Raw genomic sequence first — 15,130 nt, 5'->3', positions numbered from 1 at the left:
GGCTTAGGCAACGATGGTGCGCGGGGCACGACAAGGCAGCACTTATCACATAACTTTGGCCAGTACAGTCAGCCTGGGCCAAATTTAAGCAAAACGATTATAGCTAGAGGGAGGACACAGAATAGTAGAGGTACTTATGGAGTATGAGATCATTTCTAACTTGCATATCTTGCATATAGTAATGATTATAACTTGCTAGACGCGGCGAGATCCGTTGCGGCACGATATGCCTTCCACTACCAAAAGGGAAAATTTAGTAAAACAAAACTCATAACTATCCAAGTGGTCACATCAAATTCCTCAACTCTCTCCGCAATCGCCCTTTATACCCCTTCCTCCCCGTAGGAGCAGCTGGCATTGCCCTCCCTTCGTCATCTCTGATATAACTCAACAGATATACCTGCAGCTGGTTATAGTCCGTCAAGCCCGTAGGTCTCTGTGGATTCGCTAGGAACTCCGCATGTGTGACGGGCATCATAGCAGCATCCGAGATGCACGTATAAGTGCCAGCGTTCTGCCCTCGTACAGTAGCAATATAGTGTCCTCCGTCTTCTCCTCCTCCTCCATGCGACACCAAGCTCGAAAGTCGATACCTCAATGGAAGTGTGCGCACCTGCTGGTATGCAGTGAGATCAAGATCCTCAGGACACGGAATTGGGTGCGTGATCTTGGACGGGTAGACAAGAATTCTGAACATTACAACAAGAATCTTGGGCGCAGCTACGATTTCGCAGTCGCGGCTGAAGTTGCGGTTTTGTCGGCAGCGGCGGCAATGTCTACCTGGAATGTCGTGATGCAGCGTATCTGTGATGGCTTGGTGGATGTCAGTGTATTTGGGTAGCACGCCGACATCGAGCGTCGTAGGTGTATCCATGGGCGGGTTCGTAACATAGCCACATGTGCGGCATGTATCACTCGCTTGAATGTTGATACGATAGAGGGTGTGAAGTCTAGGAAGCCAGTCTCGGTTCCTACTACTAAGTAAGTATAATGAATTTCGGGGAGTGGTAGAGTAGGCTTGTTACTAACGGTGCATCTCGTGAGAGTGCATCAAGCACCCAGGTATAAAAGTCATGAGCATCTTCCTGTTCGTTCGGAGTGAACCTATTACCAGGCTCTTCGTGCGACATAACGGCGATATCATGTGGATCGTCCGCCGCGCGGATAGCTCTATAAGTGAAAGTAGGGCCCCAATATTCCTCAACGAGCTGCTGGAGAAAACACTTCAAGCAATTGTCAACCGGACACACGGCTGGATCATGCTGAGAAATGAACTGTAAAAATGGTGGCTGATGCAAAAGCGCTTGTAAAGGAGCTGATTGGTAACATAGGTTACCTCCATTAACGATGCCTCTGCTGTTCAGATTGGGGCGGGTGCCCTGTGGAAGCCAGTCCATATTCATACCAGCTGCCTAGTGGTCCTGTCAGTAAAATTTTCCGGTCTCAGAGGGGTAGACTTACAACTTGATCGCGCTCGAGCTGGAGTATTGTCCGTTCAGGAGCCTGTTGAGCCCGCGTGCCTCGTCGGGTTGTAACAACCATGGTGAAATTTGATTAAATATTTTTGATAACGTTGATTCTGTGTGAATGTGTGAACCCAAGTCTGCTTTATGAGATGGAAACATAGGCGCTGTGAACTCATTTTATGCTTGAAAGACGCCTAAGACTAAGACGGGTGACATCTCTAGTAAACAATGGTATTCAAGAAAGAACAATTGTTTGATTCCTAGTCTTCTTTGTCTTTTTGTCTTTTCTCAACAGCCTGTTCCCTGAATTAGAAACAAACAAGGTCAGTGTATTTCCATTGTTTGTCTGCGTCAATGAGACTTGGGTTAGAAATTCTGAATTACATTTGCGTCACTGCCCAAACCGCCATGAGCCCAATGTTGGAATCCCGTCGATTGGTCAAGCCTGAAGGCTCCCAGCTAGCGATCGGTCAAGAGCGCATTTCTTCCTTCTCGTTACTTTATCGCGTTATATACCTTGTACAACCAATCAGAGAAGGTATAAACGACACCGTAGCGTAGATAGAATCGAAAACTCACGAATATTTACCTCATAGCTGACTTGAGGTACTAAGGACCTAACCAATGTCATTTAAGAGCATTCGCTCGATCTCATGATGGCTTAGTTGGCAATTCCTCTCCCACATATCAGACTGCCATTGTTCGAGTCTACCGACAATGACACAAGGCGCTTTCAAGGCAGAGGTCCAATGTCATAAACAAAGGACATGTTCAGTTCCTCTTTGAGTACCATCTACTTTTGTTCGTAATGTGTTGGCGTCAACGACATATATTTCAATGAGCCGTCTTCAATATCGAAAGTTAGATCTTGATGACTTTCAAAACCACTGTGCACTCATTAGCATATCTCGGAATCAACAACTATACCAGCCTTCAAGATGCCAGCAAACCGCGTAACACGCTCCCAGGCCCGGACAGGGGAACCTCTCTTCGCCCAAAAGACCGATCTGCAGAGACAACGAGATCATTATGTACTTACCCGTTTCTCTCCATTTTCTTGGTGAAACTTATACTGACGAGATATTAGGGCCAGAGCCTCAAGACGAAGTGGCTCCCACAAGGCCTGAGGCTTCATCAGGATCCGAGGGGCATACATATCGGGACGCACAACGACAGAAGTCTTCAGAATGTCGTGTATCAATCGTTGATGCACCTCCCAATTTTTCTCAACTGGATTAAGTCACACAATGAACACTGTACTGCTACCAACTGCACCCTTTGTGCCCTGAAGGCACTCGTGAGGGAGTATTGGGGTCCGCACAACATTAACACCCCTTTCCCGGACACGCACATGGCCCTGACACAGATCGCAAACTCGGCTTCAGCACAACACGCATTACAGGATGCATACAACTTCTACGAGTGGATCACCGCTCGAGTCCAAATGGGCGATCCGAATAATTTAATGGCGAATGACCCGCAAAATCCTTGGGATAACGAGCTGAGAGCACTCTTCCAACTCGACGTCAGCCAGGATAATGACTGCCAGTCTTGCAATCGCTCATTTTTGACATCCGAACAGTATGGCATTATCAACGCGAATTTCGATATGTATTTGCACATGAATGTAGACGACATCGTGAACCACTGGTTCGGCCAGGACCGTGGAGTGCAGCACTGCCCAACTTGTGGCTCCGTGGAGGACTTCACGTACACTCGACGCATCGAGGCCGCGCCGCAGGTCCTCAGGATCAAAGTGAATTTAAATGCGACCCTAGCTGGGCTGTTGACTAAGCAGGGCGTGCCTTTCGACGTCCCGGAACTTTTGGATTTAACGCAGTACCAGGAAAACGGGCAACTGCCACTTGAGTATACGCTAAGTAGTGCGATTTCGCACGGTGGGCTAGGTGTCGCTCAAGAAGTGGCATGGGATCTGTTTTCTCCGACTCCATCGGATCACGAGGGCGTTCTTGGTCCGGATGAGTATGAGGAAGAAGATGAAGACGAGGATGAGGACGAGAATGAGGACGAGGAAGAGGAAGAGGACGATGATGAGGACGAAGAAGAGTTGAACTTTGACGATTTCCCTACGATCGACCAGAACATGTTAGACTTGGACCAGCAGGAGGAAGACGACGAGACGGAGGACGAAGATCTAAATGATGACCTGTCCATTCATGACAATGATGATGATGAGCGCGAGGAAACTCCTCCATACCAGACTATTTCAAGGTGGGCGTATCCTGGAGCACCTAGGAGGACATGGACTGCACAGCAGATTGACCTAGCGGACTACAATGGCTTGATAGAAGTGACGAGGGAGGAGTTCATCAACGAGCTAGGCCCAGGGTCGAGTCAGCCTTCCAGTGATATTGACGAGGCAGAGGACCATGATGGGGAGGACGCTCTGTACCGTCGGTCCTCGATATCCGGCGAGACCGACAGCCAAGCTACTATGTCCGAGGCACCATCAAATATTGGCGGTGCGCCCTGGGTCGCAGATTTCCTTGCCGCTTTCCCAGTGCTAGGTCCTGTTCGACGCTTCTACAACTGGGCGTCAGGGTGCAACAACAACAACAACCCTCCACCTAATGCCTTTGGCCAAGGGCCCGTTCAAGACTTTCTCAGCGCCATGAATGGCAACATCATAGGCAATAGCAGTGGTCCTACTCAGCTGAACAGAGATCTTGACAATGAGTTCGGGGTTGTCGATTTAACCGAGGACTGGGACTCTGACGAATCTGGCGACTCTGTCCACGCTGAACACTGGATAGTGAATACGCGCGGCCCGGACAATGAATTCCACATCTCTGACGCGCATTTTGAGACGCTTGGTGCGGGCCAGTTGAATGCGAATCCACAGGCACCGCAAGCGCCAGATCCATGTGATATTCCGCATGGTTACCAAGTGTATATCTTGACGTATACGAGGAATAAGTTGAGGGGTAGGGCTGGGAAGATGGAGCGCAACATTCCGGCCTTTATATAGGTAGTTGCTCTTTTGCTTTGATTTTGAAGGCGTTGTTTCTGGCGTGGGTTCTAGTCGATATTGTAATAGATAGGTGTATAGTTGGTTAATCTTTCATTGAACACCTCGAAAAATCTTTGATAGCCTCCCGTGCTCGAGTTGTGATTTGGTAGGCAGACAGTCGGCAATAACGAATGAAATAACTGTCGCTTGAAAGCAGAGGTGTCGCAAAGAGGAGCATAGGGGAAAGGTGTCGTGCAGGAAGCCCGCCGGTTTTCGTCGCTGTCTGCAACTGCGGTAATTTGTAGTGTCTCACTAATTTTGAGTGATTTTCAAGTCGCAACGCGGAAGGCTACTATACATCGACAGGTCGTGCTTTCGTACAAATGGGTATCTTATTCAAGTCCTCTCTTTACCACCTCAGTCTATTCTTTATGATTCTCTTAAGTCTTTGTCTCCTCTGCAGCACCCTGCCATGCGATGTTCCATCTTCTCTTCACCACATCGATGCTCTGCTGTGTTGTCCGTCCTTTCTCTTTTTCTTCGCGATTTATGCGTGTGAAGGCTGCGGCGAGTCCTATCGAGATGGCGAAGATTGGGTCGAGACGTCTACAAAGACATTGTCAGGATATGGCCCTCGAAGAGAATGTATGGGAAGGACTTACTTCGATATTATGTGTTGGTACGCCATTGCTGTGAGAGGTTTTTGGAGCTTGCTCCTAGGAGCACCTTGCGGCGTAGAAGTGACGTCTCTAGATGATTTGAGTAGCTGAAGAGGAATTACAACTCTCAACTGAGCTATATTAAGAATATAGGGCAATGTTTGGGTTGTTGAAGTCAATTAAACTTCCCCAACTCCATCCCGTCGACGATCGACGTTCCGCACCTGCGTTTGGCCTGGTCCGTGCTGCAGGCGTCAGGAAGGCGCGTGGTGGAGCTTACCCCACGATTCGTGCGCGCGATCACTCAAGCAAACCAGCAAGCAAGCTTGGGGCGCTGAGACATGGATGGAGATGAAGCTTTTGGTTATGTTCATTAGTAGTGCCCCTCGGACTGCAGCCACTCTTACGGACGAGTAGATGAGGTATGGCTTGTCAGGCGGACGATGTCGTCATGGGGTTCAAAGGCCGAATGAGCCGCAAGTCACGCTCATCTGTCAGGAACAACGACCTCACAAGGCATGGCCAGAACGTCACAAAGCAGTATCGAGCTGTTCGGATCCGTCTGGTGCAGTTGGGATATGATGGAATAATCAAACTACAGTAAGCAGCGCAAGAAAAGAAGCCAAATCAAACAACCAAGTTGTGCTCTTCATTCCGTAGCTTGCCTACACAGATCCCCTGTTCGTGCCTTGCCCTTGTGGAAACATTCTGTGCTGCTCGGAAACCAAAGGCGTCATCCTCCCCAGACCAGAGAGTGGTTGCCATGCGCTGAGTGCTGAGAGACTAGCCACAACACCTTCTCATTTATCGTGAAATACCAATCCGTCGTCTTACCCATATATTGTCGCATGAATGATAAGGAAACCCGCAAGTACCGAAAACGCCCTTGTTCACCGCGAGGAAAGCGGAATGCGGCACGCTCCTCAGATCGCCTCGCCGAACGTGTTCTCGCCCGAGTAGCTGTACAAGTGTTAGTTGTTGCTTTGTTCTGGAGTTTGGGGGAAACATGACGTACGTGATGTACAGGAAGCCGTCCTCATCCTTGTGCTCCTCGTATATTGAGCTCATCAGAGCAGCAGTGGGCGGCAGGACCTCGTCGACGAAGATAAAGATGGCCTTCTCGGGCGACAGCTTAATTCGCTTGCGGATAACATAGACAAACTGGCCGACGGTCAGGTCTGCGGGCACCAGGTACTTCTTCTTATCGATGGTCGCGATGTCAGACTTCTCGACCTTCTCGCAAATAACCTGGGCTCTGTTAGCTGTTGCACGCCACGAAGACGGCATAGGAAGAGGTAGGCAGACGTACAGGAATGCGGTCGTTGTACTTCTGACGGATGCGCTCCGCCTCGGCCTTGCGCTTCTCAAACGGGTGCTCGTCCTTGAACTTGGATCTCATGGCGGCGGTGTTTCGGGTGGTTGAGTAGTTGGACGTGGGTTATAGGGCTGAAAGCGCGTATTGTGAATTGTACGCGGTTGTGTGGTGTGGCGGGAGATATATGTAGGTTGGAGGGTTGCGCAGCGGTGAGGGAGACTCAAGTAGGCAGCAAGAGCGGGGCTTACACTGCGTACCTATCACTGGCACCGACACTGGCTGCTCAGCAACGCAACCACCCAAGGTCACACAGCAGCCACTTCACGTGCCGGCCCAACGCACTTTGCTCCCAGATGCCATTTCACATTCGGCTTTCGTCATGCTAGCACCGCCCTTTCTTTGTTTCGAAGCCGGAGTGACTCTGTCTCGGATGGCTGTGCTGACCGCTCCCGCCGCCCAAGTCACTTGCGCAGCTTAGCTCCCCATGACCTGACCATTGTCCTAGGAGTCATCCGCGTTTGAGTACCTTTGAAGCTACCTGAGCTACACAGTGTTTAGTAGGCTACACAACGCACGCAATCTCGCGTTGTTGGTGCCTAAGCGCTCTGGACACGACATTTCATTTTGTTCACGCTACGCGTTGCTTGCGCAGGCTTTACGTGGCGAAAAGCAGCCAGTCTGATCAAACAGCATCCATAGACGAGGGTAGTATCTATTCACGTCTCTCAAGATGATCATCTACATGAGCACGGTTGCTTCAACCACTTAGTGTTGCCCTATATGATTTAGTTTGCCATGTTTGCATCATGCAGGTACCACCACATAGCACCGAGGAGCTCCGATGATGATGCGACCACCATGGGGTGATAATGGACAACTTTTCAGACGAGAGTTCCTCGCACCACCTCTAATATAAAACAAATTTCGCAACTCTACCTGTCCTCCTATCGCCCTCTCCTGCCCATGATTGTATTATAGCCTCACGCTCTTTCAAGCCAGCAATTGCCCACCATGCCGCCATTCCGACCTTCTTTACGCATCTCCAGAGCTCTCGAGCTCCCCCACAGCTATGCACCACGGCCGACATTGCGCCCAAGTCACCTCAAATACCGACAAGTACAGGCGCCGCGAAGATGCATGGCCGGCGTCCCTCCAAAGCAGAAGCCAGACCCCATGGAGGAATGGCGAAACCCCGAGCCTAGCAAATGGCCGAACAGGATACGGCTGATGATGCTGCCCTTCATTGGGGCTATAATATACTCTATGGTAGGCTTTAGCCTTGTGAATGCATGCATCTGTGTTGCTAACGCTCTCGCAGTGGACAGATGATTCCATCAAGACCGAAGCGCCCACCATCGCCGAGAAAGACGCCCTCCTCAAACGCGAAAATGGTGTGTCCGAGAACTCGCCAATGCGCCTACGAATGGAGCAGTTCATTAAGCAGCACCAGAAGAAGATTGTGTCTGAATTGGAAAAGGTCGATGGCACACCCTTTACCATCGATTCCTGGCAGAGGCCGGAAGGCGGAGGCGGCATCACCTGCGTGCTACAGGATGGCAAGGTATTCGAGAAGGCAGGCGTGAACACGTCAGTTGTATACGGACGCCTGCCTCGCGCCGCAATCCAGAAGATGCGCGTGAACCACAAAGCTCTCGACCCAGACGTCGACTCGCTCGAATTCTTTGCCGCAGGCCTGTCCATGGTCCTGCACCCGCACAATCCTAACGCGCCGACCGTACACTTGAACTACCGCTACTTCGAGACCGCTGACGAGGCTGGAAACTCGACTGCATGGTGGTATGGCGGCGGTTGCGATCTCACGCCCTCATATCTCTACGACGAAGACGCAATACACTTCCACCAAACAATCAAGGCGGCATGCGACAAGCATGACAGGGGATACTATCCGCGATTCAAGAAATGGTGCGACGAGTATTTCAGCAACAAGCATAGGAGCGAGTCACGCGGCATAGGCGGAATCTTCTTCGATGATCTAGACGAGACGGAGAAGGATCAAGAGCAGCTGTTCTCCTTTGTGCAGGACTGCTTGTCTGCTTTCTTGCCATCGTACATACCCATCATTAACAGGCGGAAGGACATGCCCTACACAGAGGAAATGAAGCAGTGGCAACAGCTCCGGAGAGGCCGATATGTGGAATTCAATCTCGTGCATGACCGAGGCACGGCTTTTGGACTGAACACCCCCGGCGCAAGAGTGGAAAGCATCCTGATGAGCTTACCGCTCACGGCAAGGTGGCAGTATATGCATACGCCAGAGAAGGGCTCAAGAGAGGAGAGATTATTAGAAGTGCTCAAGAAGCCAAGGGCGTGGGTGTAAGATAGCCATACTGTGTAAATACGTGTACCATTAGACAGGAATTACAATAGTTGTTGTATCCAGCGATTCGAACACAGTGCCTCATATTCCAAACTTGCTTCTACACACCAAACTCACCATGTTATAACAAAACCAGGAGATGGTTGATCTACGCTCAGTGGTCAGATGACCATCGTTCACGACCTTCATTGTTTCCCGTCCGTGGACAAATGCCGGCCGCGGTAGACAATAGGATTGCTCGTGTCACCTTCTGCGTACAGAAGTGATGCCTCGTCTATGGTGGCGAATGCTCCCAACTACGGCCGCGGACAGTTGCGAGGTATCTAGGTTGCCACTGTAAAGGCGTGTAGAAGTGCATCGGTGACCTCGAGAAGTCGCTGCCAAGTAGTTGTGTTGGTCATTGCCTATTTGGATGCATCCGTGTTAATATTCGTGGTCCTAAAGAGTAGATGATAGTCAGCTCGAAGAGGAATTGTCGTGTAGTCTTACCTCCATTAGTCAGCTCAGCAGACTATGGTGTGATATCGACCTTGCGACCAATCACAGGCTTGAAGAATGTACGTATGTCGGATGCATGTTTGCTTCCAAGGAGCCCACGCAGCCCACAAAACACATGGGCAGTTTGAGAGGAGCGCTTGAATTGGAGATCTGTATAGCGAGCCTGTTATACACAAGATCGAAGCGGGGAGGGGAAAACAAAAAGCGGAAATGCCTAGATTTCTGTACACGAGGACTAATATGACAATGGCCAACCAGGCAGTGGCTCGCACCCCTTCCGATCTTGTTGAATATGTGACACAGACAGTACCAAGCGTAAGGTTGACCCAAGGAAAAGAGGTATCAGTGTTGGTATTGGTATGGTGTGTTTGCTCTGATGTTTTCGATCGGATTCTAATCGTCGTTCTTCTCTACGATGCCCTGCTCCTTCGCTGACTTGCTCTGTACCAGCATTCCCTTGTAGCCGGTGATGGGTTCGGTTCCTTGGTTCTGCGACGTGTTAGCATGGTATCGAGAAAGAAAAGCTGTGATGACAGCGGTGGAGCTACGCACCTTCATGAACTCCTCAGAGGCCTCTTGCCACTCCTTGGTCATGGTGCGAGGCCGGACGGGGCTTGCGAACATGCGCGTGAAAGCAAACAGGGCGAAGGAACCGGCGATGACGGCGGATGAGAGGAAGAAGACGTTGCGGCCCTCATCCGGGGGCGGTGGTCGTCGAGGGCCATGAGGACCGAAGGCGATGAAATATGCTATAAAATTTACAGTCAGCGCGATGTCCTTATCGATGAGCTCTACATGATTTCGTGATAGCTTCGCGTTGGGTACACAGCGTGCCGCGGGCTAGCTCGGGTACCTCGCTGGAAACACGAGATACGTCATGCGACCCGTCGCAGCATCCAGCTTGCGCCCAAGAAGACTCTACGCACCGGCTTTCTTCTCCTGCATAGTCAACTCCTTCCAGTCCGTCTTCATGCGGTCCCTAAGCGACATCCACAAGTCGGCCTGCTCCTGGGGAGGGAGGTCTTCCCATCGCTTCTCGATGTTGGCAAGAGTCGGGTTGGAGATGGCGTGGGCCTGACGAGTCTGCTGGAGCTGGCAAGCTACCGGGGCAATTCTGGGGACAGCTGTGCGTGTCGCGGTCGATGGGATACTGGCAGCCGAGCTCCTCGAAGCCCGGGTGAGGGAGGAGCGCAACATGGCGGCGGGTGGAGTGGAGAGTGTCGAAAATTAGAAAGGAAAGGGAGAGGTGTCCCGTCGAGCTACGTGCAGCTGCCAATGGGTGGTGTTGGTGATGGAGGTGAGGGTGGTGGGCCAGGAGATGAGGACTTGCAAAAAAGCCAAGGAAGTCGAATGATCACGATCATTAGCGTTCCTCTAGTAGGCAATATGGACGCTCTCATTGGCCAGCGACCTATGCGGAAGCTCGCAGCTTCACATTCCTACTGCAAACACCGCTACGCATTTAAGGTAGCTTTGATAAGCTCCGATAAGCTCAATGAGGATAGTAGAGCTGCATTGGGTGCTGACGGCTCCCATGACATTGTTGATGCTGTTGTTGTCCACTGGAAGGCGCGCTGGACACCTGAGGCAGGAGCTATGTCTGTCGATTCCCACACAGGGGTATGTACAACTTGAGTAGTATAGTAGTGCAAGTCGAGGTCTAGCGAGAGAGGTAGTTATATGTTCCCTTGGCTCCATATATATATATTTTTACCATGCATTTGTAGCACCTTGACCATGCAGCAAAATTCTCAAACCCCCTCAATCGCAGACAGCGCGTATCAGGTGATTCGACACCACTTGGGCAAGCATCCTTGTCTTTTACAGAGCCAAACCTAGCAAAATAAGTGTTTGTAATAAGCTCTTGAAGCTGCCCCTGGTGCTAGAAAGGCCCCAGGCTCGTAGCAACGTTTAGGGACTCATGGAGACGGTACCCCTCTCTACATCAACCAGCGGTCATAAAGCATGTGAGAACTTCCACCATATCTTGGTGGTTATTTCTCGTTTGATCTAGAGAGGAACTTTACAATCTTTTGAGGTTGCTCGGTTCTCTACATGAAGTGTGTTAATAGAACGATACCGGCAAGCTCAGGCCAACGCTACACCTCAACCCATGACGCAAGAGCTCAGCTTAAGCTCAGCATGTCAGCCCTACGAAGCTTTCTATGGCCACCTCTGACATGACCTTGCTCCTATGCAGATCCTTCTCGACTGTTTTGACGTCGTTGTAGCACGAGGCGATCATGTAGTGGTGGGATGTAGAATGAAACTGTTTTGGTAATTCTTTGTCTAGCCCCTCCCGGCCGCGGATGCGCTATGCCACACATCTCAGCCTACATGCTCGACTCTTCATGGCGGCGAGAATCTCGGTGGCTACACAAAACGCTCGCCTCCCCGCGTAATCCGATTTCGCTACAATTGAGCCACTGTGTTTTCATTATATCGAATGACCAAAAGAACCTGGCCCCATAGAATCACCGGCCCGTCACGCAGAGCAATGCTTTTGACATCAGTCTGTCTGTGCTGCGTGGAGCGAAGGATTACGGACGCGCAGCGGATACTCTTTCGTAAGCATGATGAGAAAGAAATTCGTGTCGCTGTTTGGACTTTGTCTATCTTGCCGGTTAGTAGTGGCCGGGTGTAGCAATCTGCAGTACATGTGCAAGACTGGGTGGCTTAGGTGAAGCCAAGGTGGACCACAGTGGGTTCAGAGACTTGAGGTGAAATGCTGTCGACATGTTGAAGAGGCCTCAGACATGTCAGAGTTTCAGAGTAAAGGCACTCAGCCATCGCCTCCGTTGCATTCCGCGGCCTCCTACGATGGCAACACACGCCCGAGGTAGCAGTCACGTTCCGTACAGCCCAGGTCGAGTAGCCGGCCGGATGTGTGGGAGGGTAGGAGCCATGCCATTGGATCCCGGCGGCGCTGCAGCTATCGGACACAGAAAAAGAACTGGCCTGTGACGTCCACTTTTCAGAGATCGTTGCATCAGTATAACTAGCGCTGCCCCTCTTCTCTCACCCCACCAGACCCAACAAACACCGCGCCCATCTCAGCCCACGTCAATCTCTTCAACCCGTCAGACTAGCTCCAATTCCCTTTAAAAGAGTGAGCGCGCCTCCAAGAACTAATTCCACCACCCGCATCTCACACTTTCGCAGCACATTACACTTTACACATCATCATGGTCGTCAAGGTGAGCTCCTCCTCCTCCCCGACTGAGCTGGTAGCAGCCATTGACATCTCTCCTCGCAGGTTGGTATCAACGGCTTCGGTCGCATTGGCCGTATCGTCCTCCGCAATGCGTACGTTATTCCCTACTTGAAGCTGCAGCCATGTCCTTCAAGCTAACAGTACCCCCACAGCATCGAGCACAACGACGTCGAGATTGTCGCAGTGAACGACCCCTTCATCGAGCCCCATTACGCTGTAAGCATCCCGCCCCAAAAATTCGGTGGTCGACGCCGCCAACGGCAATCTGCTTTGCCCTTCGTGGTGATGAGCTATACGTCTCTAGGAGCGCAGGGCTGACACAGGCATCTAGGCATACATGCTCAAGTATGACACCACACACGGCCAGTTCAAGGGTGACATCACCGTCGATGGCAACAACTTGACCATCAACGGCAAGACCATCCGTTTCTACATGGAGAAGGACCCCGCCAACATCCCATGGAGCGAGACCGGCGCCTACTACGTCGTCGAGTCCACCGGTGTCTTCACCACCACCGAGAAGGCCAAGGCCCACTTGAAGGGCGGTGCCAAGAAGGTTGTCATCTCTGCTCCCTCCGCTGATGCGCCCATGTTCGTCATGGGTGTCAACAACGAGACCTACAAGTCGGACATCGAGGTGCTCTCCAACGCATCTTGCACAACCAACTGCTTGGCTCCTCTGGCCAAGGTCATCAACGACAAGTTCACCATTATTGAGGGTTTGATGACCACCATCCACTCTTACACTGCTACCCAGAAGGTCGTCGACGGCCCCTCCGCAAAGGACTGGCGTGGTGGCCGTACCGCTGCTCAGAACATCATTCCTAGCAGCACTGGTGCCGCCAAGGCAGTCGGCAAGGTCATTCCTGAGCTGAACGGCAAGCTTACCGGCATGGCTATGCGTGTGCCTACCCAGAACGTCTCGGTTGTTGACTTGACCGTCCGCATCGAGAAGAGCGCTAGCTACGATGAGATCAAGGCCGCCGTCAAGGAGGCTTCCGAGGGCTCCCTCAAGGGTAAGTAATCTTTACTTCTTCAACCTCGCAAATCTGACCTTGTGCAGGTATACTCGGTTACACTGATGAAGACGTTGTCTCATCCGATATGAACGGCGACAACCGCTCTTCCATCTTCGATGCTAAGGCCGGTATCTCCCTCAACAAGAACTTCGTCAAACTCGTCACCTGGTACGACAACGAGTGGGGTTACTCTCGCCGTGTTCTCGACCTCTTGGTCTACATTGCCAAGGTCGACGGTAACGCCTAGGAATTAGGACGGAGCCAGGCTATGCCTAAACTCTAATATCCAGACTTCAAGCTTATACGACTCGATTCGAAGTGCGAGAAGGTACATTTTGTGCGAGTCACGCCAGAAAAATAGGCAGACTCTGTGGATCAATGTGTTATGGTAGACATGAATCAAGTAATGAATAAAGTTCACAACAAAAGCCTGACTTTGTCCAATGCGTAGTGAAGTCGAAGCTCCCCTCGCGGCAGCGGAAGCTACCCCTGTCGACGCCTTTTCTAGCGTCTGCGTCCCTGGTTCCCGAGGTAAGTCACCCCCAGCATTGCGCCATGTCAAACGCGCGAATGACTCCAGGAAATCGTTCTCCTTTTCCGCGTTAGTTTCCGATGTCTAGGCTCGTTCTAGACGTAATGCAACTACTACGGTCGCATAAGGGTAGCGTTTCGCGCAAGGTGTGAGGAACGTACGGAGAGGAACGGGTCGTTGGAAGTGTGACTGAGGGAGGTGTGGCTACTGCCGGCTTTAGATAATCCATCGATATGTATATACATGGACTTGTTTTCTTCAAAATAAGCATGTTTCCCTTCCTTGCTTCTCCTTCCTACTTCAGATTGAGCTGATAGTCGTCGGTTGTATCATGTTTGATGGCATGATGGTCATCACATATCCAAGTGCTATACTCTGTGGAGTGCCAATTCTAGATCAGTAAAGAAGCTTCAATAATCATGCTACTCTCCTGCATCTCTGAATCGAGAGGGCTATGATATATATTTTCAGTCAACACTGCGATGTTCGTTTACAACTATTGTATGATTGCTCTTTGAGGGCTATTGATGTCGTTGTTTTCTACCGGCAATTCATATATTTGGAAAAGCGCAAGAGTATGTGATAACATACACTTGAGAGTAGACCTGGGAGTAGTTAGGCTAGGCTCAGAGCATCGGGACCAGCACAATGGATCCTGGATTGCGGAGACCGATCAGATCTGGGAATGTGCAAAGAATGGATGTTGACAGCAAAGAAGGTACGAGAAGATTGTGAGACGGACTAAAGTCATACCAAAGTTGAGGAGTGACTTTAGGAGCAACGAAACTGTGCCTTGTCAGACATGCTATAGCAATATTCACACGTGTTGGTTGCGAACGGCAGAAGAGCGTTGGCGCTAAACGGGTTAGCGTCGATTAGTCATGCAATATTTCTTGGCGCTTGGCGGCGTTTGGGTTGCTCATTTCCATGCTCTACTCTGTCGTCCCCTACTATACCGCCCATCATCAACGCATTGAGACACGAGCAGACTTCTGCCAACAGTTACTCATAACCTGTTATTAAAAACTCTGCGCCACGTATCTAGGCTCTAAACGTGGAAAGACAGAGCAGCGACTCGCAAATAACGTGCAACACTATCTCGTGAGTACTGCATCAGA

General features: G+C 50.9%; 7 protein-coding genes across 7 annotated transcripts; 3 read left to right on the top strand and 4 right to left on the bottom strand.

Annotated features, from left to right (window-relative positions):
- Positions 1–286: 286 nt before the first annotated feature.
- K460DRAFT_394541 (cysteine proteinase) lies at positions 287–1,542 on the bottom strand (the record flags this gene model as incomplete). The annotated part of the gene is made up of 3 exons (XM_040935999.1): positions 287–971; positions 1,030–1,412; positions 1,462–1,542. The coding sequence occupies 3 exons, from the start codon at positions 1,540–1,542 to the stop codon at positions 287–289; spliced, it is 1,149 nt and encodes a 382-aa protein (XP_040787276.1).
- Positions 1,543–2,404: 862 nt separating this feature from the next.
- K460DRAFT_404993 (uncharacterized protein) lies at positions 2,405–4,455 on the top strand (the record flags this gene model as incomplete). Its single annotated transcript, XM_040936787.1, has 2 exons — positions 2,405–2,497; positions 2,554–4,455. 2 exons carry the CDS (start codon positions 2,405–2,407, stop codon positions 4,453–4,455), a joined length of 1,995 nt encoding a protein of 664 aa, XP_040787275.1.
- Positions 4,456–4,877: 422 nt separating this feature from the next.
- K460DRAFT_404992 (uncharacterized protein) lies at positions 4,878–5,125 on the bottom strand (the record flags this gene model as incomplete). The annotated part of the gene is made up of 2 exons (XM_040936786.1): positions 4,878–5,043; positions 5,100–5,125. The coding sequence occupies 2 exons, from the start codon at positions 5,123–5,125 to the stop codon at positions 4,878–4,880; spliced, it is 192 nt and encodes a 63-aa protein (XP_040787274.1).
- Positions 5,126–6,019: 894 nt separating this feature from the next.
- Positions 6,020–6,495, bottom strand: K460DRAFT_354597 (light chain 3; the record flags this gene model as incomplete). The annotated part of the gene is made up of 3 exons (XM_040931797.1): positions 6,020–6,056; positions 6,112–6,344; positions 6,406–6,495. 3 exons carry the CDS (start codon positions 6,493–6,495, stop codon positions 6,020–6,022), a joined length of 360 nt encoding a protein of 119 aa, XP_040787273.1.
- A 927-nt stretch (positions 6,496–7,422) lies between these two features.
- Positions 7,423–8,749, top strand: K460DRAFT_376349 (coproporphyrinogen III oxidase; the record flags this gene model as incomplete). The annotated part of the gene is made up of 2 exons (XM_040934871.1): positions 7,423–7,677; positions 7,730–8,749. 2 exons carry the CDS (start codon positions 7,423–7,425, stop codon positions 8,747–8,749), a joined length of 1,275 nt encoding a protein of 424 aa, XP_040787272.1.
- A 688-nt stretch (positions 8,750–9,437) lies between these two features.
- Positions 9,438–10,905, bottom strand: K460DRAFT_365655 (COX4-domain-containing protein). The gene is made up of 3 exons (XM_040933220.1): positions 10,174–10,905; positions 9,800–9,996; positions 9,438–9,736 (listed from the first exon to the last, which is right to left on the bottom strand). Exons 1-3 carry the CDS (start codon positions 10,442–10,444, stop codon positions 9,641–9,643), a joined length of 564 nt encoding a protein of 187 aa, XP_040787271.1. The 5' UTR covers positions 10,445–10,905; the 3' UTR covers positions 9,438–9,640.
- A 1,480-nt stretch (positions 10,906–12,385) lies between these two features.
- On the top strand, positions 12,386–13,772 carry K460DRAFT_365654 (glyceraldehyde-3-phosphate dehydrogenase). The gene is made up of 5 exons (XM_040933219.1): positions 12,386–12,444; positions 12,504–12,553; positions 12,614–12,677; positions 12,793–13,477; positions 13,525–13,772. Exons 1-5 carry the CDS (start codon positions 12,433–12,435, stop codon positions 13,725–13,727), a joined length of 1,014 nt encoding a protein of 337 aa, XP_040787270.1. The 5' UTR covers positions 12,386–12,432; the 3' UTR covers positions 13,728–13,772.
- Positions 13,773–15,130: the final 1,358 nt, after the last annotated feature.

The sequence above is a fragment of the Cucurbitaria berberidis genome (genome assembly GCF_010015615.1).
Source record: "Cucurbitaria berberidis CBS 394.84 unplaced genomic scaffold K460scaffold_3, whole genome shotgun sequence".
Lineage (NCBI taxonomy): Eukaryota > Fungi > Ascomycota > Dothideomycetes > Pleosporales > Cucurbitariaceae > Cucurbitaria > Cucurbitaria berberidis.
Note: the sequence above shows the minus strand (reverse complement) of the source record. Positions and strands in the feature narration are given on the sequence as shown.